At 33.5% G+C, this 26,399-nt stretch overlaps 4 protein-coding genes and 1 non-coding gene across 7 annotated transcripts; 2 read left to right on the top strand and 3 right to left on the bottom strand.

Annotated features, from left to right (window-relative positions):
* Nucleotides 1-1,127: 1,127 nt before the first annotated feature.
* LOC110693603 (RNA polymerase II transcription factor B subunit 2-like) lies at nucleotides 1,128-9,908 on the top strand. Its single transcript, XM_021870741.1, has 16 exons — nucleotides 1,128-1,286; nucleotides 1,423-1,554; nucleotides 3,047-3,214; nucleotides 3,478-3,546; nucleotides 4,111-4,201; nucleotides 4,454-4,554; nucleotides 4,773-4,818; nucleotides 4,896-4,955; nucleotides 5,978-6,046; nucleotides 6,244-6,327; nucleotides 6,405-6,488; nucleotides 6,823-6,908; nucleotides 7,296-7,386; nucleotides 8,641-8,721; nucleotides 9,107-9,181; nucleotides 9,276-9,908. Exons 2-16 carry the CDS (start codon nucleotides 1,442-1,444, stop codon nucleotides 9,408-9,410), a joined length of 1,353 nt encoding a protein of 450 aa, XP_021726433.1. The 5' UTR covers nucleotides 1,128-1,286; nucleotides 1,423-1,441; the 3' UTR covers nucleotides 9,411-9,908.
* An 894-nt stretch (nucleotides 9,909-10,802) lies between these two features.
* On the bottom strand, nucleotides 10,803-10,875 carry TRNAV-UAC. The gene has a single exon. It is a non-coding gene; the product is annotated as a tRNA-Val (tRNA).
* Nucleotides 10,876-11,105: 230 nt separating this feature from the next.
* On the top strand, nucleotides 11,106-13,325 carry LOC110693602 (tetraspanin-19-like). 2 transcript variants are annotated; one of them, XM_021870740.1, is made up of 6 exons: nucleotides 11,106-11,364; nucleotides 11,818-11,920; nucleotides 12,036-12,116; nucleotides 12,382-12,486; nucleotides 12,774-13,069; nucleotides 13,152-13,325. In XM_021870740.1, the coding sequence occupies exons 1-5, from the start codon at nucleotides 11,186-11,188 to the stop codon at nucleotides 13,038-13,040; spliced, it is 735 nt and encodes a 244-aa protein (XP_021726432.1). In that variant the 5' UTR covers nucleotides 11,106-11,185; the 3' UTR covers nucleotides 13,041-13,069; nucleotides 13,152-13,325. The 2 variants fall into 2 exon arrangements, with proteins under 2 accessions (XP_021726432.1, XP_021726431.1); XM_021870739.1 differs by having other exon boundaries at nucleotides 12,774-13,325.
* A 944-nt stretch (nucleotides 13,326-14,269) lies between these two features.
* On the bottom strand, nucleotides 14,270-16,829 carry LOC110693600 (sphingolipid delta(4)-desaturase DES1-like). The gene is made up of 2 exons (XM_021870736.1): nucleotides 16,604-16,829; nucleotides 14,270-15,342 (listed from the first exon to the last, which is right to left on the bottom strand). The coding sequence occupies exons 1-2, from the start codon at nucleotides 16,760-16,762 to the stop codon at nucleotides 14,524-14,526; spliced, it is 978 nt and encodes a 325-aa protein (XP_021726428.1). The 5' UTR covers nucleotides 16,763-16,829; the 3' UTR covers nucleotides 14,270-14,523.
* A 2,483-nt stretch (nucleotides 16,830-19,312) lies between these two features.
* LOC110693601 lies at nucleotides 19,313-25,892 on the bottom strand. 2 transcript variants are annotated; one of them, XM_021870737.1, is made up of 5 exons: nucleotides 25,395-25,884; nucleotides 24,019-24,169; nucleotides 23,854-23,920; nucleotides 23,519-23,753; nucleotides 19,313-20,212 (listed from the first exon to the last, which is right to left on the bottom strand). In XM_021870737.1, the coding sequence occupies exons 1-5, from the start codon at nucleotides 25,475-25,477 to the stop codon at nucleotides 20,002-20,004; spliced, it is 747 nt and encodes a 248-aa protein (XP_021726429.1). In that variant the 5' UTR covers nucleotides 25,478-25,884; the 3' UTR covers nucleotides 19,313-20,001. The 2 variants fall into 2 exon arrangements, with proteins under 2 accessions (XP_021726429.1, XP_021726430.1); XM_021870738.1 differs by having other exon boundaries at nucleotides 20,085-20,245; nucleotides 25,395-25,892.
* Nucleotides 25,893-26,399: the final 507 nt, after the last annotated feature.

The raw sequence follows: 26,399 nt of genomic DNA, 5'->3' as shown, positions 1-26,399 counted from the left end.
AAATGAAGAAAAAAAAGTGTTGTTTGTTTGCTGAGATGAGTATTAAAAGAGGTTTGAGAATGAGAATATTTAGGGTGCATTTCAACCAAATTATGACGAAATACTTAGGGAGGGTAGGTAATAAATTGATGGGAACAAAATGAAATTTTTGGCATTAATGAAAATAATAAAATGAAATGTTAGTAAGTGGTATTTTTATTAAATTATTATTATTCTCACTAAAAATGAAGTGTAACTTTGAAGTACATTTTAGTGTTTTAACCAAGTCAAAGCACTACGTCATGAATAATATAATACGGATTATTTGGGTAAGTAACGGATTAACGGTTAAAGCTTAAAAGACTATAACTTTAAGCTTTCCTTAAGCTTTTGAGGTTAGTGTTTTGTGATATAAGCTAACAAAAATAGCTTTTGCACTAGTGTTTGTTTAAAGATACTCACTACAAAATATGAATTATTTACCTTTAAAACATATGAATTTCGCCTTTAAATTTTTCATCTTTCAAACTTACATACTAATTCAATAGCTAGTTTGTACCAAACACTTTCGCTAACCATCAACATATATTTACACCATTACACACTTTATATATTACATAATTTCTACATAGTACATTATATTTTGTAGCTAACATCTATATAGCCACGGCTATAACTAATTTTTCCGAACACGCAGGGGCGGACCAACGTGTATACGAACATCTATATAGCCACGACTATAACTAATTTGGATAGGGAATGCTTGATTTTGTACTTACAAATGTTGCAGGAATCTGTTTTGCCTAACAATTTCACGTTTCCTTCTCTTGTTAGAGCTTGTCGCATTGATAATTGGATTTTAGAAGGCAAGCGAATTCATGCCCATGTTGTCAAATTTGGGTTTTCTCATAACAATTTGCTTTACATGTATGTGAGTTTTGGATTTTTAGAGAAAGCTCTTCGGGTTTTTGATAAGAATCATAAGATGTCACGAAGCTCCGAAATGATGGATTCAAAATTTTTTTGGTACTTTTACAGGTCATCAAATTCAGGGTGACTCACTAGCTCCAAAATCCCGGATCGCCAACGTACTCGTAGTACATTTGTAGCTAACATCAATATAGCCACGGCTATAATTAATTTTGCCGAACACGTCCTCAAAATAAACCGAGTCACTGCTGCTTACTTACACAAAATGCAAAACTTTTGTAAAAAGAAACGCAGTTAAGGAATTCGAGCTTCCTCTTTCTACTCCTGCAGTGCCCAACCTTCCGCATCATCGGCATCACTGCACCATAATAATCCAGGTTCTGTAATTTAATTCTTATTTATACCATTAACTATTAGTATTATGAAATTTATTCAAGTTTTTTCTTTTATTCAAATTAAACCTTTTGTCACAAAAACCTAAGATCACTGACATAATTTCCCCTAATTTTGCAGAAATTATTGTTAATTTACAATGCCGCAAGTTAGAATTATAGCCAAGAATTTCATTGATATGGTTGCTTCTTTGCCTGCTGTTAAGCTCGATTTGCTTTACGCTAACCCCTTTATTTGTGAAGCCATTCTTAGGTATTCCCTAATTTTTTTTCTTTTATATTATGTATTTTTGTGTGTTTGAAGTTAATTTTTTTTATTTGTTTGAAGTTATTATTGGTTAATTGTTTTGAATTATAGTCAATTGTTGTAGTTTGAAAATGCCCTATATTGCAGAAACTTGCTTAGAAGTAAGGATAATGTTTGGTTGATCATTTGTACTTGTTCTATAGATAATTGTTGTGCATTGTATTTTTATCAGTGAACATAATCAGGGTCTCTTTAGTATGGAAACAGTGGTAAAGATTTTCACTTTCGCATTCGATATCGAAATTGATATATGCTTTGCCTTTTGAGAGGTCTGGGGAAGTTTGAGTTGCTTAAAAAATGAAGTTTGAATAAGTTTGTACTCGTATTTGGTAGTTTTGTTTGATCATAGTGATATATGTAAGTATCTACATTCCCAAGTTCCAAGTGAGGTGGAAGTTAGTTACTTGCTAGTTTCCTACGGAGTACCTTTTAGCTTGAGTTAATCTTACTCCTGAAAGCCCTTTGGCTACTCGAAAGGTTTGCCATGTCTGAAGGAATCCTTGCTGTCATGCTGGAAAAGGCAGGGATTTTGGCTGGATTGGAAATCATCGGTTGGGTTGGTCCGACCAAGAAAGGCATGTATTTCTTTGGGAAAATGAATTGCTTGGGTTGAGTCTTTTTTGAACTGAATTTCCATAGGCGAGAGGTGTAAGAGTTTTTTAAGTTGTACCATGATTTTGAGTTCAAATTCTTGTGTGCCTGCACAAGAACCTCATCCCCAGAAATGTTCTGCTGATATCTAAGACCAATTGTCAAAACAAATTAAGATTTGTGATTGTATATTCAGCTATTACATATGTATGTATGTATGTATGTATGTATAAGACAGACTGCATCTTTTTAAATTATCTAGTAAAGTAAAGAGTATCAGTCAGTCACTGAGACGACTATATTACTATTATTTTGACTGTATATGTTTGTCAATTAATTTCATAAATTGCCTATTAATTTGCACAAAATGTTATTTTTTAGGACGGTTGGATGGATCACATTTTAATATTTTATCCTCTCTTCCCTTCCCCCTAGATTAAAGTTAAGGATCATAGGAAGTGAACCCCCCCCCCCCCCTTCCACCCACCCACACACACACACACACAACACTCTACTTCAAATATAAAGTAAATGTTTTGTGTAACCTGAAATTAATGAAGTGAATGTCTTCTAAATATGCACATATCCAAATCTATTCCAATTTTGCACTTTTTCTAACAAAAATACAACATCATTAGCATTTCATTGGGGGAAGCTTGTAATCTGAGAAAACATTACTCTAATCACATTGATATTCCTTAAAATATCCTTGCCCATGTCATCAAAGATGTAATGCCAACATTGCCAAGTGAAGTGGGAAAGATTATATGTTAGAGGATATGTGAAACATGCTTATGATGGATGATTTTGTTATACTTATGCATAGCTGATGTGGTCTGTGAACCAGGTCCTTGTCGCCTTTGGCCAAGAAGTATGTATTGCAGATGCTGTACATTGATACTCCGATACCTGCCAAGTCCTTGGAAGAGTGGGTTCTTCCAGATGGACTTTCGAAGCACAGAGCTGCTATTGATCGATTGATTCAACTAAGAGTTCTTTCTGAAACCATTGATAGGTAGTGTGCCTTTGAAGTTATAGGATGCATTTTATAAAGTATCTGTAGACTGTAAGTTCTGGTCTTTTCATTTGAGAATAAGTGAACTTTTGAACCTTAAGCTGCTCTTTTATCTATAATACTTGCAAATGTTTACACTAATAGGTTTTTTTTGTTTGTTTGTTTTTTTTTTTTTTTTTTTTTTTTTTTTTTGGCAGATGGTTGTAGACTTGTAGTAAGAAAATTGGCTAATGATGTTAGCTTTCTACATATTCTGTTTGCAGGAAAAAGGAGACCAGTTATGAAATGAATAAAAAATTTCAGATTAACCTTCAGAAGCAGCTAATATATGGGTAATTGAAGCTTTTTTCATGATTGATGTTAGTCCTTTGTTTCCCCTCTTAATTACAATCTGTGCCTGTATGCTTAATTAAATGGGGATGGATGGGGTAAGATCGATAGAGAAGGTGGTCATATCGCTATGAAATATAACAGCTTCTGCATTTTGTTTTTTTAATTTATATTTTTATAATTGAATATACGTTTAGTGTGGCTAGTCATTGATTAAAATTCAATGGGCTTCAGTAGGCTTTAAGTTATTAGCTTAATCCTGTGTCAGTTGTTGCTAAGCTGTGCAGATCTCTTGAGTATTATCACTTGAAAATGCTGATCAAGGCTCTATTTTAATATCTGTCTCACTATTATTAATTGCATAAAAATTGCCAATATGTTTTTCTAGTTGGATCACTGAGTAAAGATATGTTTTTTTGCTATCCTGTTTGTCTTTAATATGGCTTCAATGTGATTTTAGGAAAAATTCTTATGTGGTCCATGTAGATCCCCACTTGATTCCGGGATGCTCAAATACCAAGTAAAACTCTAATCGAACTATGTGTAAATTAAATTGGTTGTTGCAGTGGAAAATTACCAAGGGAACCAATGGCTTCAAATGCTGTGATACTCCCAAGCTCGGAGGAATTAGAGATCTATGCTCTTGAGCAGTGGGAGGTGTGTAGTTTTTGTGCCTCAAATTCCTACTATGACGCAAGTTTTTTACGATTCAGTGATGATTTTGCAATGTACATCCTGATGATCTTTCTTGTAGCCTATATTATAATTTAATCTAGGTTATTATAATTTAATTTTGTAGAGATTATTATAATTTTCTTGTAGCCTATATTATAATTTATTTTTTTAGAGGTTCCTATTATATGTTATTACGAGCCTTGGTTGTGTTAACAATGCTCGGTTTCATATCAGCGTTTCCTGCTGCATCTTATCAGCTCCAAAGAAGCAGAAAAGTTGACAAACTTCAGTTCTTCTATGATGAAAGTTTTCCAACGTGGCCTCTTAAGTCAAAGGTTAGTTCACCTCTATTATGCTGACTCTAAATATCTTTTGATTTGTGTATTAAAACTTAATTGTTTGCTGACTTGGAATCTGTTTTTGTTTAATTTCAAAGAAATGCAAAAGACCTGTATCCTCGGATCTTAGTTTGTAACCCTACTATTAGATGAAGGGGATGCTTTGTCTCGTATGCTATTTCACCATACTTCTACATTTTTTGTTATAATCACAGAGAGAAAGAAGGCTCAAGGTTAACTGAGTATGGCTTCCAGTTCCTGGTATGTTCACGGAGGTTTTTTCTTCTTCCAATTATTCTTAAGATATTGCTTTAATACATAATCTGTATTTTTCACAGCTGATGGACACAAATGCACAACTTTGGTATATCATCAGGGAATATATTGCCAATGCTGAGGTAAGGACTATGTTGCCTGTTGTGCTTGCTGCTTTAATAGACTGATGTACACTCACTTTTTCCAAACAAATTTAATCTACGCATCTATTGAGTAGAACCCAAATTAAAATAGAAAAACAGAAGTAGATTTATGACTTTCTTTTCATGAACACTCAATTATCTTATTTATTAATTTGTGATTATTAAAAGCATTCAAAGATCACTGTCAATCACAATGCTTGTTTCATGTCTAGTATCACATAGGAAAGCAGAGTTTGATGGAAGACTAAAGCTAGTGTTTTACAGTTCAAAAATAGGAGTATGCGACCATGCACTGTTCATGTTGTAGATGTCTTGTGTTTCATGCAAACTCTATGGAGGGCGATGATATGAATATCTGATTTTGATGATCACTTGTAAAAACCACAGTTAAAGACATGTTACTACCCTATTATTTTGAATATTGTTAATAATATCCTCTATCATTTGGTTTCTGGATCACAGTGGACTAAATCACTATGACCATAAAAATGTCTGCTCTTCTTATATGATGTGAAGTAGTTGACAGTTGTTGCATATTTTAAGGTTGAATGCAAACAACTTCTTTGTCTTTCTCACAAACAGGGTGGAGCAGCATAGATCTAATCAGCATATCTTGCCCTATGCAGGAGCCTCTTTAGAGGCATTAGGGTAATATTGATATGCACACAATGTGTTCTGTACAGTGCCTAAAAATTCCTTTTTTTTTTTGGCCTTTTCATCTAGGTCTGTCTAGTTCATTCCACTTATTGACTTATGATTTAAAAGTTATCCCTTATTGGCATACATATGCTACTGTTCCTTTCTAAAAGTTGGAGGGTGTTGTTGTGATCTAGCCACAGAAACACAGCATACAGATGGTGGGGTGGGGCTGATGTAGGAGAAGAATTTTTTCCATCATTGATTACTGGCTGAGTAGCTTTTTTCAATGCTTGCTATTGAATAGTTCACCACATACAGGGTGGCAACCATAATTATCATTCCATGTGCTGAATTGTCTGTAGGAACGTGGTGTAGATCCAGCAACAATAATTTCATTTCTGCTGGAGCTTAGTTTTCACGAAACAGGGCAGGTACGATTTCCAATTTTCTGAAAGCATTGTCTGAATAGAGAACTTTCCAAGCACTTGCTTTTGGAGTACTTTCTATAAGGTTTTCCAAATTCGAACTGCAGTGAAGATTTCCAAAACACTGCTAGTATCTAAATTTTATTTCAATAATAAAGCTGGTAAAATTGGTGTTTGTCTCACCTGGGGCTGATAATTGTCAGGCTTACAATATCAACACGTTGAATGAAGTTCAGCTTAATACAATCAAAGACCTCAGTGATTTGGGATTAGTCAAACTTCAGCAGGTTTGTTTATCTGCGTTTCCAAAGCATAGTTTAGGTATTACATGCTCCAGTGATTTGATATACATGTGATTTTTCAGGGAAGGAAAGAAAGTTGGTTCCTTCCAACAAAGTTGGCTACCACTCTTTCAGTCAGCCTATCAGATACAGCAACTAGGAAGCAGGTATCTTGCTGAAACTTAACTGTAGAGTTTGGCCCCTCACCCCTCTTTGGACATAGATGCTTAATATTTTTCATCTTAAACTATTGATAATCTGTACCTCCATAATGTCCATTCCCAAAATCCCAACCTCTGAATTTTTTGTTCCATGGTCAATCTGATGGTTGTTAATCTTACTTTATTTTTAGTTCTATTATTTTATTTATTTTATTTCATCATCTCAATTAATTTATTTCTTCAATTATTCTTATTTCCCTAGGTGCTGATCTATGTTCCTTCAAAACAAAGACTTCACCTTTGGCCTACTAGTTAGCTTTAATGAGTTTTCTTTTTCCAGGGTTATGTGGTTGTGGAGACAAATTTCAGGATGTATGCCTATTCTACGTCTAAATTACATTGTGAGATTATGCGTCTTTTTGCAAGGTACTTGCAGTATGTTTTTGAAAAACAGTTCTCCCTTTTCTGTTAATTGTTCCAGGCTGCTAGGGCCCACTGTCTAGTGGTTAGCAATTATGTTCCTAATGAACTTAAATATTCACAAATTGTTGTAGTGGTCCAATTTGTTCTCTGGCTGTCGATGATATCAGCTCTTGTGCTTGCCTTTTGATATTTTACATGGTGGATTTGTTCTTTGGCTATCAATGATAAGCTCATGTGCTGGCCTTTTGATATTTTACATGGTTGTTGATATTGACCTTAAGATATGTCTTGTTAGAGTTGTTACTTTACCATTATTCTGAAAATTGCTTGCTTATATAGATAGATTGGATTCTTTGCTCTAATCTCAGCAAATATACTTCATTTTTGCAGGATAGAATACCAACTTCCTAATCTGATTGTGGGGGCGATAACTAAAGAAAGCTTGTATAATGCCTTTGAAAATGGCATTACATCAGAACAGGCAATGATTCTTTCATCATGATTTCTCTTTGGTTGAATTCCTTTGCTTTGCTTAACAAGTGTATAAAACTCCAAAATTTGCAATTTAGCCATTTTGTTTCTTTATAAAAGATTTGGCTTGGTCCAACAGAATCTTGTAAAGATTGGATACAAATGTTTGGTATTGTTACAGCCTGAGTTGTGCGCCTGAAACCTCCAAGCTACAGTAAGCAATCTCGGGAAGCTACTCTTTAAACCCCTTTGTCAACTTTTTGTGCCTTCGAAGGAGGGTGCTGGGAAAAAAAAATGCATCTTGGATTTTCCTAATGGGGTTTTAGAAAGCAGCACTTAAGGTTTTCAGCAAAACCTTCCTCCGTTTTTTTCTAGTTGCATCACTTTAGTTTTCACGGACTTCTAGTCAATTTTTGGAATAGAGAGAGGTAGAGAGAAAAAATAAATAGTGCCCATGTGTTAGGAGAGAGGTAGAAAGAATTTCTTAGTTAAAAAGGAAAGTGGTGTAACTAATTTAAAACTTCTTTTGTAGGAAAGTGATGCATTTAAAAATAAAAAACGGAGGAAGTATTTACTTGGCTGTTCTGGTCATGTTAATATGCAGCCTTTATTAGGACCACATGCAGGAGATATGGTTTTGTTACAGTGTAGATGGTAGTAAAAGTCCTCTGCCTTTTTTTTTTTTTGGGTGTATATGGTTTGAAGAGATGGCCAGGATTTTTTTCTCTGAATCCCTCACTGTTGTTTGCTTGGACCATGTAACTTGCATGTCTTTGGGCATGGGTTAGAGGTGGTTAAGAGATGTGAGGGTTCTCTTGTTGATATTGAAAGTTGGGTGGTCCCATCAACCAAAAAAAAAACAGATTTGGGTGAACATATCATTGTGATCTTTTATTGAGATATCTTTTTTTTTTTTTTTTTTTTTTTTTTGGGGGGGGGGGGGGGAGAGAGTCTTTTGTCCCATTAAGATGGCTTCCATATTTAGCGTCAGAAGACAATTTGTGATCTATTAACATGAGAAGACAAAATTTATGCTGTATTAGTGTCCATATTGATTTTGATTGTGATTGTGATTGTGTTAATTGATACAACCTGTTTATAACATAATCTGTGGTTAAAGGAATGCCTTGGGAGGGCAAAGCAGTAAGAGAAATAGTAATAAAAGTTTGTTAGATGACACTTGTATGCTTGAATTATAGACGTGAAATTAAGGGATTTCTGATAGGACCTAATTGCATTCCTGATGTTTGGTTTCTGTTTGCAGATAGTTTCATTTCTTCAACAAAATGCACATCCTCGTGTAGCTGAAAAAGTACCAACTGTTCCAGAAAATGTCACAGATCAGGTTTTTATATCTTGTCTTTTGATGTTGACATGTTGATGAATGCTTTACACTATTGTTTTTCCCCCAACAACATTTACTGTTGCTCTTGGGGGAAGGTTCATAAGTGAGGTGCTTTGCTCTCGCAGCCTAGTTGGTATGACTTAGTAAGTTTAGGGAGTTATTCTTGTTTGATTCACGCAGGAATTTCCTTCTTGGATATCTAGAGTAATGTATGTCCACTTGCCGACATGTTTTTTCTTCATTGCATTCTCATTAATAGTAATTGCCACCTAAATTAAATGGCACCATCCCCTTAATTATCTCATATTGAATGAACCATTAGTGCTACATGTTAAGACTCTGCATCAAGAGGATTTCTTAATTAGATACTTGTACTGTTTGACAGATTAGGCTATGGGAATCAGATTTAAATCGAGTTGAAATGTCACCTGCTCAGCTTTATGATGAATTTCCGTCTAAGGTGAAGACGAGGTCCCATTTAAATGATTTGGCTATCTTTTCATATAATTTATCTGACTGACCTTATGTTCTAATCTCTGTTCCTCTTTGTCTAGGATCTATTCGAGTCCGCTTGTGATTTTGCACGGGAATATGGAGCTCTATTGTGGGATAATTCGAAAAAGATGCAACTAGTAGTAAAAGCTGAGCTACATGCTGAAATGCGAGAGTATCTCCGCCGCCAAAAATAATAGTCATATACATTCCACTGTCAATGAAAAACTTGGGAAAAAAGAGGTGGTGGTCTGAAAGTAAAAGTTGATTGCACCGCGGCCTTTTGTTGATTAAACTGATGGGATGATTAGAACTGAATCTGATGCAATGCTAAAAGGGGAGACATAATTGTGCATGAAGACGAGACTTTCTGGAGGATAGTCATTTCGCCAATATTTTGAACTATTCTGTTGTCGTCATTCATCCAAATTCATCCCAAGCTTTCCAACCCCCTGAAAACTCTGCTGCAAATGGATTTTTTGAGAGACAAATCAGTTCCAAGAGCTTGTATTAAGTGTATTTTGTTGTGGACAATGCTTGTTTGTAAATATACCGTATATCAAAAGCGATGCGAACTGAGTCGAGAATTAGTGCTAGCCCATTCATGGTTTTGATTTGATTCCGAGTAATAAAGTGTAAGTTTAAATTCAGTCTGCCTGAGTTGCCAATTTTCAGTTTGGTCATCTTGCATATTCTTTCTTTGTGGTCTTCGTTTTGGCACTAATGAAAATAACTTTTAGAATTTTTATAGTTAATTTAAATGATTAACTTAGGTCCATTCACTTCACCTTAAGAGTATGCTAAAAAAATTTACTAAAAATTAAAAGCTTTAAAGAACAATTACAGTATTAAATATGGAAAAATCATTTTTAATCAAGGTATTATTAAGTATTGGCTAAAATCAGTTCTAATCAATAAAGATAGGTTTTAAAAAGTAAAACTAATACTATGTGCTTCCTCTTTGTCAATGCAGTATTAAATATAAACATCTTTAATTAGTATTAGCAAAAATTTTAAAAAAGTTAATTAATATTTGAAAAATGACATTGCTATGAATCTAATAAGATCATACGTGACTGTTTTTAAATCACAAAAAAAATAAAATAAACAAATAAATAGAAAAAATAAATAAATAATTAAATTTTTCAAAAAAAAATAAATAAATAAAAATAAATTTCAAAATAAGTTTTATGAATAGTGCACAAAATTAGAACATGCCTACTAAAAAGAACTCGACGGGGTATATGTCGTAAGGATACCTAATATAACCTTAATTAATATTATTTTGAAGATTATGAAACACAACCATTAATTTCAAACGAAGAGAGTACCGTGTAAAACATTCCTTTAAGCAACCAAATCGTAGTTGGCTTAATATTTTGATACACAATCATTAATTTCAAACGAAAATAATACAAAATTAAAACATTCCTTTAAGCAATCAAATTGTAGTTGGCTTAATATTTTGATACATTAACAATTCATTAAGCTTGCAAAGAACAGAAAAATAAGAGTTTTGTCAATAATTTTTCATGTTCACTTTTATAAACAAAGCTCATTTAAAAAAAATAATACAAAATTAAAACATTTGTTGCTGCCCAGGATCGAACTGGGGACCTTTAGTGTGTAAGACTAACGTGATAACCACTACACCACAGCAACTCATCTTGAAACAAATTCATTTCATATAGTATATAATTAACGACCACATAAAAAGACATTATTTAACCAATTTCTAGGAAGTTTCTCTCTTTTAACATCTTCGAAAAACAATGAAATTAAGGAAATTTCTATGAAATTGAAAACTTTAACTTATGCAATCATTTTACTAATTTGATTTATCAACCTAACAAAATCTACATGAATATATATATTTTTTGGAGAGCGACCGAAAATGATATATAGCATACAAACATGTAACAATCTTGCATATCACACTTCACGTAAACCCTTTTAAGCTTATATTCATCAAATGTCAAGTTTAAAATACCCTAACCTTATTTCCATGGACAAAGCTGCCATAAATTACATCAAAGTATCATTTAAACTCACCAATTCGGTCATGGCGATGACCGGGATCGCAATTCTTATGTATTGTGTTTGGATGATTTATGTTTGCTTACGAGAATACTATAAATATCCTTTCTCTTGGTAAATTTTTCCTTCATTACAAGCATTTTAAGGGTTTTTTTTTTTTTAATGGTACATTATTAGGGAATTATGTTAGCTTATTAGCTACAATATAATATTATTTTTTAAAAAAAAAAATATTTAACATCTCTCTATAAAGTGGTCTAAATTTCTCTTAGATTTTTTTGTTCACATCATGGTGTTTCTAACTTTCTTGATCATATGCTATTAAAATTCTTAAAAGATAATTGGGTTATGTGCATTCTTTAAATATTCGGTGATTATGATTGAATTTTTAAGTTCTAGTCTGGTCCGATTTGATTTTTTTATACAACTTCTTCATTCACTTGCCTCGCGATTAGCAACCATACGGCAAACTAGTTGTACAATTTTAGGACTAAGGCTTTGTTATTGTTGTACGACAATTATAAATGACCCGATTATTAGTTACTAATTATTTTGGAACATTTGCAGGTTTTTGTGGGCTTGTATATTTACCGGACTCATATTTTGTTCCACGGCATGCATAGGGCATGTAGGAGCTGATAAGAAGAAGAACAATTTTCTACTTTCCTTGGTACATTTTTAAACAAAATTTTAATTAATCCTACTTGCAACTTTAATATTCTTCATAATCAATATATATATATATATATGTTTTGATCTAATATATAATTCAAATATTACTGCAGTATTTAGGGATTATGCTCTTTCTTACTTTGGTGGAGAGTTTGATCACAGCAGATATATGCCTAAATGACAAATGGGATAAGGTACAAAAACGTTACGCGACATTCAATTGTTATTATTTCAATGGTGTTTTAGTAGAGACGGACTTACAATAACTTATTGCAAGCAGATTAAGCATTATGATGTCATATTTGTAGGCTAAAATATAAAAATTATTCCTGTGTTGTAATAAATTATTGTAAGTTCGTCTCATATAAGAGTTTGCCTTTTTCAAGGTTGATCATTTAAGTAATTATAATAAAATTGTTTATTTATAGTACGTCAAATAATCTTGTTTTGATGCAACAGGACATCCCTAAGGATCGCACAAAAAGATTTGATCACTTCGTGGATTATGTCGATGACCACTTCAATAACTTCAAATGTTTAGGCGTGTTGATCGCATTCTCTCAGGTTATATTTCGACATTTAATACTTTTGATTAGAACTTAATTAAAATTTAGTAATTAACAATAATATGAGTGTGTTAACAAGTTCGATCATATGATAATTAGAGTTATTAACCAGTTTAAGGTAAGTTGGTAACATGTGAACTAAAAACACAAAACGTCCACTTTCTTTTGATTTTTTTTTAATAAGTATGTCATTGATCGTGTCAACTTTTATCAACTTACAATAAATAAACTGGTTTATTATTTTAGCGGAAATAACAACATATATAAACTGGCTTATTGTTACAGGCTCTTTCGTTCTTCCTAGCAATAGTAATTCGATCAATGCGATCCAAATCACACCGGAAATACGAAGATGAAGAAGCTAACCTTCCTTTCTTAGATCATCAAGTTCAACCTCCTCCTCTACCGTATGCCGTCGGCCACCCCGATCCACAATATTATCCACCACCACCCTACACGCACGGTTATGGTTATGCCCCTTATGTAACAGGGAGTGAGAAGGGCGAGTACGTAGCTGCTGCTGTACAAGCTGCTCCTAAGGTTGTTTATTGATATTTATTATGTGATGATTTTTGTAAAATCTAATGAAGTTGTTTTTTTTTTTTTGGCTTTGAAATATAATGAAATTGTTATAGTTATACAATGTTTTATCTGATCGATCTACTAATATATGAGCTATTATTGCTAAGTGAATTTTAAGAATTTCAAAGAAAAGATATGATTATAGATGTATTCAAACCATCATAACATAGTAGGCAGGAATAAAAAATTCCTTAAAATTATACTGGAATAACAATGATAAAATGTATGGATTTAAACGTTACTCATTGCAATTGATATTTGGCAATAATTTGTATGCAACTGATGTATTGTATACAATATTTTTAATTATGTCATACAAAGTCACAGTCACATTAAATTTGTTGTAGTCGTGCAAATACAATCATTAATACGGAGTATTATTATAACTTAGGATATGTTCTCTACAGCTTAATTTCAGTTCAGTTTAGTTTAACTCTAATTAGTCCAGTTCAGTTCATTTTCTAATTTCCTTCTCTCATAAACAATTTAGTTTAGCTCAATTCAGTTCAATTCAGCTCCAATTCAGTTGAGCCCGGTAAATCAGAGCAGGCCCTTAGTCAAGATTTTAGTCATTGAAATTGCATTTGATGTGCTCATTATTATGTGATCATATGTTTGGTACTGAATATATTTTGGACGTGGGCATAATTTGCAGGGACCACAGCACCAATAATTTCTCTAAAAAATACTGGTAACAACGTTAAACTAGTACTACTGTATGTCTGTATTGTGCACGGATATTACACCTGATCTTTAATTCTTCTGTACTTAAGAAATCTTGAAGATAAATTCTAAATTCGCCACTGAATATGAGTCTAGCGTCCTTTCACTACACACATGAAGATAGACTCTTTATTGCCACATAATTTTGCATCGAGTATATATTTGTGCAAAATTACGCATACCTCATTACCAACATCGTCATTTAGTACCAACGCGTCATTAGTATTAGTACCCTTTATGTTAGGATGTTAAATTTCAAATTCCGGACCTGAAACTGATGTTTTTTCAAACGGAACCACCACATCACCAGAGAAAGCACACAAGGTTCTGTTGCCATTACGTTAAACTGTTAACAGAATTTCATGCTTCAGCTGGTAATATGCAGTAAATTTGTAATTAAGTTCAGTCTAACTAAGGAAGTCATGTACGATTTCAAACTTACACTACCAACACGACTATTAATTACAAACAAAGTGAGTAGTTCAATTGGATATTCCGTAACCAGCAGAGCAATCATGGTGAAAGAATAAGTAGATACAAGTAAATATGAATGAAATAATGAATACATTAGCATCCTCTCTGACCTACAGATACAGCATACGCCTATGCCAAACCCTTGAGATGTTACATTTCTCAAAAAAAGTGTGGAAAAATGTCAACAAATCATAACTAGAATAAGAGATAACAATTCAATCAAGAAAACAGAACCAAAAAATCAACAAATCAATCACTACTCTGATTTCTTCGGTTTTCTCTTCATCCGGCTAAAAGGCCCCACTGTTCTATCCATTATATACATGTATATAACCTGGCTCCAAGATTTGTATGACTCTAGCCCTTCATAGTACTCGGGTGCAATTTCTTTCACCTTGTGAAGCTTTGTTCCTGGAATCCTCGGAAAGTCATGGTGCTCGTTGTGATAGCCAACATGCCATGTCAAAAGATTCAAAGGGCCGTAATAAGAGTATGTTTCTTGATCGGGATTGAAGACATAATGCTCGGAGATGAAGTGACCGGCCATGGGATGCATCCCACCTCCAACGAAAGTTGAGGCAATCAAATAACCAAAAGATCTCCAGCCATATAAGTAGACCATGGAGGCATCAAGTGCCACTTGGATGGTCAAATTAGTGAATTCCCACAAACAAGGCGGCTTTGGTTTGAGAAATAAAGGCCGGAGAGCATAGAAGAAGAGTTGTAAGACTACCCAAATGGATTTGGTAAAAGCATTTCGAACCATATAGGCCTCAGCTTTGCTTGGAATGTCCATGTCCAAGCCATCAACACCTTGAAATCTATGATGCTCAAGATGGTATTTTTGGAATGTGATAGACATTGGCACACCAATAGGCAGGTTTGCGAAAATTCCAAGCCAACGATTGTAAGATGGGGTAGAGAAAGCTAGGTTATGGCTGAGCTCATGGACGGCCAAGAAAAGGTTGTGGTTAAGGAATGATCCAAAAAAGTATGCTACTACTAGTATTTTAAGAAAGCTTGCATCATGAAGTAGAGTAGCAGTTGCAAGCTGAGTCAATACAACCATCGTAATCTGCAGATGCCAAAAAAAAAAAACATCAAAAGGTTAAAACCTAAATGAGGTAATTCCATATGTCAGTCAGATTGATCATAACAGAATCAGAAATAATTCACAATAGAACGTCGATTTAACATGAACAAAAATTGAATTGGTTTAGCAAAACACTAAGATCTGTTGGTGATTTCAATTTACAACTGAAAAAAAAAACCTTCCAAGATTGCAACTTTCAACCTTCAATATGAAACAGACCTATAACCGGAGTCTAGCATTCCAAGATTATCACAAAAAAATGACATTGTCATCAATTTGGTTCAATTCAATCCTTCTGACATTTCCATTATACTATTCCCTCCCATGAATTTAATTGCCACATTGGTAATTCTCGTTATATCATCCATGTGACTAACTTTGGATGGAAGGTTAAGTAATGAGTACATTACACTAGTTTGACCTTGTTAATAAGAGAAGTCATTGCACACTTGATCGAGTACATTACACTAATTTGATCTTGTTAGTAGAATTTCCTTGCGCACTAGATGGAGCGCGGAGATGAACCATATGCAAAAGAGTGTTTTTGAAGAATGAGGTAAGAAGGGGAAAAAAAAAGGATTTAGATCTTTCATTGATGCAGAGGAAAAATCGATTCGACAATCAACTTCATTACTCGAAACTCACACAAGAATAGGCATCAAAGCAATGGAAATCCAATAAAATTCACTCAACACCCGTTACTTTCAACAGCAATTCAGCTAATTGTGATTTAGCAACAAAATGAGCAAAAACACCACATAATACTTTAGGCATATTTCCTATCATATAATGCCCAATCAAGTGCAACTCCTTTACAACCAAAGATGAATCTAATTAATCATATAATCAACTATATTAATCAGCATTAAATCCAAAGATGCTACATTTCAATTTCCCAATCACCAATGGTCAATTAAACTAATCCAAATAACTAACAAATTAATCATAATCAATGTTTAATTCCATCACTGAAGATCTAAACCAAAGATGAATGATAAACTTTACAGTGTCCAATAAAACAGAGAAATCTCACCCCTATTACATAACCACCAACAAAATTAACCAATGCCCATCAAAAAATACACAAAAATCAACAAAATTAACCAATACCCATCAAAGAAATCATACAAAATCACAAAAATAACCAACACCCATTAACTCGGATCTAGATATGAATGAATTAAACCCAATAAAAACCCAAAAAAATAATTCAAAAAATATAAAAGATTGAATCTTTAATAACCTTAGCAAAAGCCCAAGGATCAGGGCCAAAAAGCTCTTTAATTTGAGGGTATTGAGAGAGGATCTGGCGCCTTCTAGAAGCATGAGGTTCATCTGTGTATGACCAGAAGAAATCTTCCGCCATTGTTCCTTCTTTCTCCTCCCCTAATCCTGCCCCCATCTCCCCCCTTCCCTTTTTTTTTTTTTTTTTTTCTTTTTCTGTGAAATTGGGATTTTATTTTTTGAAAAAATTGTTGATATTTAGCCTTCAAAAAGAAAGAAAAAAAAAGGTGGTGGAACTATATTTGGATAAAAAAAAAGGAGGGAAAACGTCGTGAGTTTATTATAATGGACGAAAAAATACAAGTATTTGTAAAATTGTAAGAAGAATGAGCAAGATATCACGTTCATCTTTCGCTTTCAATCATGTGAGGTGGTTTGCTCTTCTCAACTTGGGTTTAATAGCTAGGGATTTTGGGTTATTTTCACCTTAAAAAAAAAGTATCTTATTCTTATTCTTGTTTGATTCGATTATCTTTTGTATGGTAATGGACTAATGGTAAGTTGTGGAAAAGATTGGTCTTTTTTGATATGTTACAAGTTTAAGTTTACAACTTATAACAACTTACAACTTACAAGTACTGAAGTACATGATAAGAGTTGCAATCCAATATAATATCTACAAGGTAACAATTTTTTTTGTAATAGAAATTTAAAAAGTAATGTTATATGTAGCTCTAAGGACTATATATAAGCATTAAATATACTCTTAGAAATTGTATAAAATTAGAAATTTATGACAAAAACACGCGTAAATCAGTGTTATTAATGTTTATATTTTGATGATTTCTTAACTTTTTACGATTTTCAAGTATAAATTTAATGTTTATATGTAGCCTTAAGGGCTATGTAGGGGCTTTTTTTTTCTTTTTTGTGTTAAGCGAGCACAAACACGGATGATGAATATTTATTCTACTTTCTAAAAGTGGGAGGAAAGTTTCTAACCACTTGAGATATCCTTGAAACCGGGAGGGATGATGAGAACTTGGGGGGCTTGTTATTAGATGATTTTTTTTTTGTAAAGGATAAAAAAAAATGAAAAACATAATAGGTGAATGAATGAGTTTTCCATATATGTTACTAGTAGTGAATTAGTTTTAATATTTATTACTCCCTCCATTTTTAAATATTTGCTCCATTTCTATTTTTTGTACTATTCATTTGTCCTACTTTGACTAATGTTTATGATTTATACATAAAAAAAATACAGTCTTGTGGGTACTTGTTGGAATTATCTCAATGAATAGATTATTAATTTTCAATTGCTAAAATTTATACATATTAATAATTAAAGATATTAGTGATCAAAGATTAGCATCGACATGCGTGTCCAAGAGAAATGGAGCAAGTATTTAAAAACGGAGGGAGTAAAAGACAAATTGTGCACTGATGTGTGTTAGTTAAGGTGATGCACTTATTTTTAAATAAAGGTACTATTATGACGCATCTCCAAGATAAGGTAAAACATGTCTCAAATCTTCAACATATTTAATATGAATTCGTTATCCCTACCCCTAATACAATCACAAATGTATGTTAATATATCATACCTTGGAATAAAAGGTACATATTATGGAGCTCAAAATTATATCATCTTCAAAGAGTAGAATTAGAAGGAACAAACTAGAAGGAAACCATTTAATTATTCGTAACTTATACTTCCTCCTTTTATTTTAGTTAACACCGTTTGACTTTTACAATATTCGCAAACTACATTTTGACTCGCTTTTTGTGATTTATATCTAATATAAAATATAATGAAGTGGGATCTTGTTTGAATCGTCTCAATGTATATTTTATTAATATACACTTTATGATTTTACAATGACGAGAATTAAAGATATTAATTGTTAAAAAAGTGCGTTAACAAGCATGATAATAGAATAGTGTCAACTAAATTAAAACAGAGATAGTACTTTAACAAAGCCTTTGCGGAGTAATGTGATTGAGTGAGAGGCAGGGTTTATCAAAATTTGTATCAAAACACAAGTTGCACAACTTTATACATTTCGCCAATCAATCGACCACTAAATTTGTATTACCTCCGTTTCATATTATTTGCAACAATTTGACATTTTTCTCTCAAACTTTATGTCAAATCATTGCAAATACTCCATAATATGAAACAGAGATATGTCAGCTTATTGACCACAAAATCAATGTACCATCACAAAGGAATTTGAATCTACAATTTTTAATATCCACTAAAAACAAATAAAAACCCAAATCAATTCCAAGTATTCAAAATCCATTTGAATTTGTATATTCCCTTTATAAAACACCATCAAACTCATTTTAAAACGAGGTACGTGTCATTGCTCTTAACTTACAATACTTTCAAAAAAAAAATTTGATTGATTATAAAGTGTAAAGGTGTAATCTTCATCTCTTCTAGTACTCCGTAATATACTAGTGTGTGATGCGGTGTAATCTTTCTTGGTACTTTGTTACAGTTTACAAACTTGCCATTGTCACTCAAGCCTAGAGGCGAATCATTAGTTCATTGTTTATTACAGAGTACTAATTATCTTCTATGGTTCGGTAGTAGTTACTCCGTAATATCTCACTTGAGATGGTTTTATTTACGTAATAGAAGTGTAAATTAAGTAATAGCTATACAATCATACTGAAATGTAAATTAAGCAAGAATTCTACAAAATCATACGCCGAATTAAAGTGAAGAGAACAAGTACTAGACCTTTTAGGCCAAACCACCTTGTAAAAAATGTGACATATACTACATGGCTTCTCTTTTTAGGAATTTTCAAAGTTTGATTAAAGCACTTCTACCAAATAAAATCAGGAATCCTATTTTAAAATCAGAAGTTTTCAGATTTCCTAAATTTGGAACTATCAATACAGTACAACACATCTATAATTTTTGTATACCCAATTCGCCGCCCAGGACGAATAATTTTTACAGCCTTACACGATATCTTGGCGAGCTCAGCATCATTGGCGGCAGCAGAACTAAAGAGATGAAAGGCATTTGATCACAACATAATATAGGAGTGCCTTGGGTTCCTGCATTGAATATAAACAAAAGAAAGGAGTTCTACCCTTTTTTTTTTTTTCTGAATAACAGAGCTGTACAAGCATGTACACATTTACCTACATACAAATTTACGGAACCCATAACAGGAAACCACCCCAACCTTCCTTCTCTTGCCTTCAAATAAATCAGGCATGAGATTTAACCACAGAATAGACAGCAAAGTCATTTAAAAGAACATTTGCACTTCTAACTAATCTAAACAGACCATAGTCTAAAAGCAACTGTTGCGACAGCAAGAATACTGTAGGCTAACCACAGCTGCGACAGCGAGAATACTGCAGGCTAACAGACCATAGTCCTTTCCTTCATTTCAGGTGTGAATCATATGCATCGAATAGGGATTCCGGAACAATCAGGGGCAACTTCTCTATATACATAAACAACCTCCTAAGATTCTCCTTCGTCAATGTTGTCATGTCAACCACGTCTCTACTATCAGTGAACACCCAAAGATCTCCAGAGTTCACCCTCTTCAGACTATCTCGGCAAAAGGGGCAGGATTGTGATCTTGAGCGCCTGCAACATGTAATAATCACTCTCAATTCTGCTCTGAAGATAACACAGATGAAAATTTCAAGTGATCAGGGGAGAAATAACTATCGAAGTACACAGCAGAGATTATAAAATAACAAGGTTAATCTTCTTAGATTAATTATTTCTACTTCCAAGTTTCGTCTATCCTAATATAAATACAAAGGTTGCCAAAATTCATTTACATAAATGGCCTTACCATTTTGTAGCAGACTGATAAGTTCACTCAAAAAACCTTCATACACCAATCAAGTCTTTTAACCCATTGACAACAGCAACAAGGAAAATGTGACTCAAAATGAGCAGCCAAAAAAAATCAATATGTGATGATCTTGTATAATTAATATACACAACATAATTGCATAAATAAGGCACGCTATGTTGCATGCCACAGATCAAGGAACTAGTGGTGGATATCTGTAATAAACTGGTGTTCTAGCTTAGTATTTCTGATTTAACAAAACAAATGAATAAAGATGAAGGCTTGATAATTTGATTGATAATGGCTGAAAGCTTACAAAGGTAGTAGGTTTAGCCTACAACTCTCCTGTTAGCAACTTGAGGTTGCCACTCTCTATTTCCAATAACCCAATTCATGCCTGCCTTTACCTTTTCCCCCTCTATCTATTTATACAAAAGCTAAGGACTATAAACCTAATAATACTAAACTTCCCGAATTTCCCCTCTTAAGATTAGTTATTACAACATCATGGGGAGGCTTGTTATTTCTTAGGGTGGCACTTAATGGCTATTCAAGTGAGATGCTATGAAACTTCTATTCTATAACTTTTGAAACATCTGGGTGACCTTTTTGCAACAAAATGGCCTGTGACATGTATATTGGAATATTGGATGAAGTGAAACATAAATACCAGACTAGCAACCCCTCCCCAAGAAAAAAATAGATAAATGAATACATAAATATTATTTTGACCATACAAGCTGAATAGTAAAACTTTAAAAATTTCTAGGCCTCAAGAACAGTTAACAGGCATGTTAATCCAAGATCCAAAATTAGTTCAAGGCCTCAACATTTAAAGGACAATATACCTATATACCAACCGTGACTGGTGTACCTATGTCAGTCGACTCTATAGTTTATAGAAGTAATTTGGCGATGCACAAGCAATATGCTTGAAATAAAAATACTGATTTAAGTATATGGATTTGCATGAGCATGAGGCATTTGATCATAAGGGATGGAGAAGGAAGATTTTAGTGGATGACTATACGGAAATACGGAATAATCATATTTGGTTTATATAGCCAACCCCACTTAAAGGATTAAGGCTTTGATTGATTGACTTCATCCTCATCCCTTGGTTAACATCTTTGAACCATCAAGTACATCACATTTTATTTACACAGCTTCAGCCTCCTACTTAAAGTCAACTCAGCTTCTCACATTGAGCAGCAATAATACCTCAACATAAAACTGAATAGGCCTATTACTACAAGAAGTGCAGCTGTTATGTGTTATGCAACGGCAAACAAAGGCTCCAAAGAAAAGGAGATAATAAAATGAAAACTAGGCTGCTGCAGTCACCTCAGTTTGAGCACAAGAATCACAACAGTGCCGTTTTGTAAGCACTTGACGGTAACATATCAAAGCACTTCAATCAAACCTTGAATTGTAGAAAAAATTTCCAAGGTAACAAAGAGTTGAAGGAGTTACAAACCTTAATATAATCAGTTCATGTACTTATACCCCAATATCAGGCACGTAGGTAACACTTAAGTAAGCAAGTAGAGGACAAAAGAACAGCCATCTCCATCTACAGAATTTTAGAGCTCCCTAGCCTAGAGTCTCTGCTCTCTACTACTATAAGTGCATATTCAACCACTTTCTGGTGGTATAGTTAAAGCTGGATACGAGAAACAGCTCTAGGTTATAAACGAGAGAGAAAAATCCACTATAGGCGCAAAGAGGTTACCTCAGCATTGAATCATGGGCTAGGCCAATCTGTCCATTTCTTGACAGGCCAAAAATACCTTTTTAAAAGATCCTTCTCAGCAAGCAGAGTTGGTGCCTCAGAAAAAAACATTTTTATAATAGATATTTTATTATCAAAATGCATAGTTGGTGCCTCAGAAAAACAAATTTATTTGAAAAACCACCTAAGAAAAGCTACACCTCTATTTGATAAAGTCAGACGAAAATGGGAGGATTAAAGAAAAAGACCAGTCAGACTTCCAACAAGTAGCATTGAAGGGCACTATTCTTCAACTAATAGCTCTAGTGCTCCATTTGCACTAAAAAACAAGTTCCCTTCACTTCTTCCCTTTCCCATTAGTAGCAGTGGCACAGCATCGTCAAAGCCATGACCTAACTAGAGCAGCAAAAAACTCTTTCTCATAAATTCATGATGTCATGACCCAATTAAACAACTTGGAAACAGAATCAGTAAGATAAACTCCACTCTTAAGTCCCAACTACAGATGATTTATTTAGCAAGATCAGGTTCAACCATCCAAGGCCCCTACAACTTGATCAGTTAGCAACCTCTAATAAGATAAATTCTCCGACTTTAGAAGCTTGAAAAGCACCTGAAAATAGCTACTTCCAAGGCAGCATGCCAAAGCAGCTAACCACTATTACAACTGGGAAGACATAATATACACAGCCTTGACATACCATCAAGTCAGGCTTGTTTCCAACAGAAGCTTCGAAGGACCAGGTAGCTTTGGAAGACCTCAATGCCCTCAACTAAAATAGACTAATGTGAGAGGAAAAAAGAAAAGGGATCAACAAAGCTATGGTCAAAGAAAATAGAAATTATCTCGAGAGATGTTCCAGTGTTAATGTGGGTGAACATAGGACAGTGAACATGCATCATTTCTATAACGTGACAGATCCACCAAATGAGCCTCAACAATCAATAGACAGAGAATTAAAAAATAAAAAACCCCATTAGCAAATTGACAGCAGAGGTTCTGACCTTGACCGATATAGCAGAAAGCACCATCACCTATAAAAACTTTTCAATAGGGGAGGCAGGAAGTGGAAAAAAAATACTCTTTTTGGGCAATGGTGATGGTTTCCGCAAAGAGCATGAGGATGTGCTAATATTTGCAAACTATATGTTTAAAAAACAAAAAGGTTTGGGCCTAGAGAATGTCTTCAAGAGAAGTAAGAACTGCAGCTGTCTCAAAGACAGACTAACATTGAAGGCTTCACAGCTGTTAGATTAGCTGGCTAGACTCTTATCGAAATTGTGTATACAAAACAAAATATATTTTCAAGAAATCAACTTTTCCTCAAAACCCTCCAACAGAAAACTTTGAACTTACCATTCTCGATAACACTTTAGGCACATGACATGGTTGCAATTGGGCAGCACAATTTTGCTGTAATTCTCCATGCAAATACCACATTCTTCCTCTCTTTCAATATCCATATCTGTATACTGCCTATATTCCTCTTCATCTCTTTTCCGATATCTCTCCATGCAAACAACTTTTTGTTTTTTATCCTCGGTATCAGTAACGCCACTTTGAAGTTGTAATAATGAGGGATATATTACCGCTGCCAACAAGAAAGAACATATATCATACGAAAGAAGAGGAAAGCAGCCATATATGTGGCTCAAGGTTTGCATTACACAAAACTACAATAGCACACCTACCATAAAACTCTCGGATACTTGCTTTTCTTTCATGTGTTGACATGGTAGTGGTGCCATCCACATAAACCTGCATAGAAAGAGGGCAGCTAAGCAACAAGTTAAAACATTGCACATATCATTAAACAGCCACTCCGTAAAAACCAATTTAGAAGATTAATAGCCAACCTTATAAATTAAAATTCTCAACAAACCAAGTGCCCCTGCTAAGTTGCAATCAGTCCACTGGACCAAGAAAAGCAGGAAATGGGCAGCAGGAGCATATGACATTCTCATTTGAAGACAAGCACCATCATATTCTCTAGGAAATTCTGATGCCCTGCAAAACCAATAACAAAACAAAAATCAAATAAGAAAAAATATATATAGTTGTCAACCTAGCAAAATATCAAGCATCGTTTTACATAGATAATACTTGAACTTGGTCAACTAAGGAATTTGCACCTCTCACTATCTTTGAAACAGTAAATGACCACAAAAAGAAAGCATATTAGAATACTGCTGAAGATAATCCGACAGTTGAATAGGCATCAGCAAGCATTACTAGCTTTAAATCCATAATAAGTTAAAAGTCCAAAACCAAAACCCCAACTAAACCCATCATTAAAATTTAAAACTTAATCTTATACAAATATCAATTTCAGTGACATTGATCACAATCACAATATGTAGAACTCAAATTCAGTGATATTGATCATATTGCTCAACAAAACACATGCTCTACCACTCGATTCCAATGGGACTGCAATATCGAAAACTCTAAGCAAATGCAAATTAATCTCCACAAAGTTACCACAGTGGTCAGCATTACAATTGCACAATTAACTTAAAGCACCAAACAATTACGGCTCCACCGCGATAACGCCATAAGTCCATAATTATGAAACTTCAAAAACAAATCTCCCATGTCATTATCCTCAACAACCCCACTTCATTGAAAGTTCAAACAGTTAGGTAAGTGGGGTATGCATGAATAACTCAAAAACAATGAACATCATCATCATATTATCCTTAACAATTCATCAAACCGACAGCTCGCCGACTGCACCGTCTCACAAATATCATCTTTAAGGAAGTGAATTCATTGTTAATTGTGAAAACTAATGAGCTTAATCAAATAGAATACAATTCACAACAAAGTGTTGATCAAAAGGTACTAAAATTTTGTAACCAAATATACCAGAAGAGCTGATTAAGAACAATCTAAAACCCACAAATAAAACTACAGTACACTAAAATAACAACAATTCAGTGGATAAGAGCTTTTGGTTAAAGTCTCGGGGGTGGTGCCTATTGCCCAGGACCTGGAATCGAATCTCGTCTATATTTACATTGTCCTTTGCGACTCTCTCTACACTAAAGAAAAAATAAAAATTAAAAAATAAAAACAACCCAGAATCATAAGATTCATGAGGGTAAATGGGGAATCAATCATTAAAAAAATCCCAAAAAAGAAACTTTATCCAGAAAATTCAGAATATATCCCAAAATAAAATGAATTTCTCGAATAATTAAAAAAAAAAAAGTAATTGTTGATGGCTTACAGAGTATTAGCATGTTGAATATCAGCTTCTAGAACTTTCAGAGAATCCTTGAACGACTTTCGCATGGGAGAAGCCACATACATTTCCAATAATTTCTATCTCCTCAGTTTCTTCTTTAAAACCCTCAAATTTAACCCCAGAATAATAATAATCAAAAACAAAAACAGAATAAAACCCAGAATTTCACCATCAAATTAAATTAAATTTGAATCAAACCCATCAACTAATTGATGATTTTCAACCAAAAATCCTTCAATTTACTTAAATAAAAATTTCAAATACAAAAACCCAGAACAAAACCCTAACAAAAAGTACACATGAATTTTATTTTATTTTCACTCTCCAGAATTGAATGAGGTTTCTCTCTCTGAAAGAGAAGGAAAGCTTAGCCCTTTTCTGGGTTCTTCTTTGAACTTCTTTTGTAATTTTGATTTTTTATTTCTTTTTTAGGAGAAACAAAAAAGGTGGATGATGTGATAAGTTGACAAGTGGAATTATGCAATAAATGTCATTGAGAGGTTTTACTCAAGAAAATAAAAAATCACCTGTCAGAAAATATTTTAAACAATAATTATTGATGTAATAACAATAAAATGATAAAGATAAAATTGATAATGATAATAGTGATTATAAAATAATGATGAAGGGTAAATAAATTAGTAAAATAATTATGATGGATAATGATAAAATGGTGGAATTGCCTTATCCAAACTTTTCAAAACAAGCCACCCCACTATTTTAGTGGCTTGATTCTTAGCTTATCTTTTGCTTTCAAGAGCTCCTATTGTTGACTTTTACTTGTACTATTTTAGATTTTTAGGATATATAAATATCTTTTGGAGAAATATCTTAGACAAGTGGTGACTAGGATGCTTCTTATTTTTATGTGAAATGTCATATAGTTTTATATAAGTTGTTATTCTGTCAACATAATTTATAAATTATACTTTCATTGAAATTCTTAATCATGTCTATGGAGATATTTATTTGGGTCTATTTCTATCA

The sequence above is a fragment of the Chenopodium quinoa genome, unplaced genomic scaffold (assembly GCF_001683475.1).
Source record: "Chenopodium quinoa cultivar QQ74 unplaced genomic scaffold, ASM168347v1, whole genome shotgun sequence".
NCBI lineage: Eukaryota > Viridiplantae > Streptophyta > Magnoliopsida > Caryophyllales > Amaranthaceae > Chenopodium > Chenopodium quinoa.
This window is presented reverse-complemented; position numbering and strand designations above follow the sequence as displayed.

Bases quoted from the DNA above. Each gene is read 5' to 3' on its own strand.
- LOC110693600 (XM_021870736.1), bottom strand. From the start codon at position 16,762: ATGGGGGCAGGATTAGGGGAGGAGAAAGAAGGAACAATGGCGGAAGAT. The intron at 15,343-16,603 runs GTTATTAAAGAT...TGGCATCTGCAG, and splicing joins ATCCTTGGGCTTTTGCTAAG to ATTACGATGGTTGTATTGAC.
- LOC110693602 (XM_021870740.1), top strand. From the start codon at position 11,186: ATGTCAAGTTTAAAATACCCTAACCTTATTTCCATGGACAAAGCTGCC. The intron at 11,365-11,817 runs GTAAATTTTTCC...GAACATTTGCAG, and splicing joins TATAAATATCCTTTCTCTTG to GTTTTTGTGGGCTTGTATAT. The intron at 12,117-12,381 runs GTACAAAAACGT...TTGATGCAACAG, and splicing joins TAAATGACAAATGGGATAAG to GACATCCCTAAGGATCGCAC.
- LOC110693601 (XM_021870737.1), bottom strand. From the start codon at position 25,477: ATGTATGTGGCTTCTCCCATGCGAAAGTCGTTCAAGGATTCTCTGAAA. The intron at 23,754-23,853 runs GTAGGTGTGCTA...TCTTGTTGGCAG, and splicing joins AAGTATCCGAGAGTTTTATG to CGGTAATATATCCCTCATTA. The intron at 20,213-23,518 runs GTAAGTTCAAAG...TACATGTTGCAG, and splicing joins CTAAAGTGTTATCGAGAATG to GCGCTCAAGATCACAATCCT.
- LOC110693603 (XM_021870741.1), top strand. From the start codon at position 1,442: ATGCCGCAAGTTAGAATTATAGCCAAGAATTTCATTGATATGGTTGCT. The intron at 6,047-6,243 runs GTACGATTTCCA...GATAATTGTCAG, and splicing joins GTTTTCACGAAACAGGGCAG to GCTTACAATATCAACACGTT. The intron at 6,909-7,295 runs GTACTTGCAGTA...TCATTTTTGCAG, and splicing joins ATTATGCGTCTTTTTGCAAG to GATAGAATACCAACTTCCTA.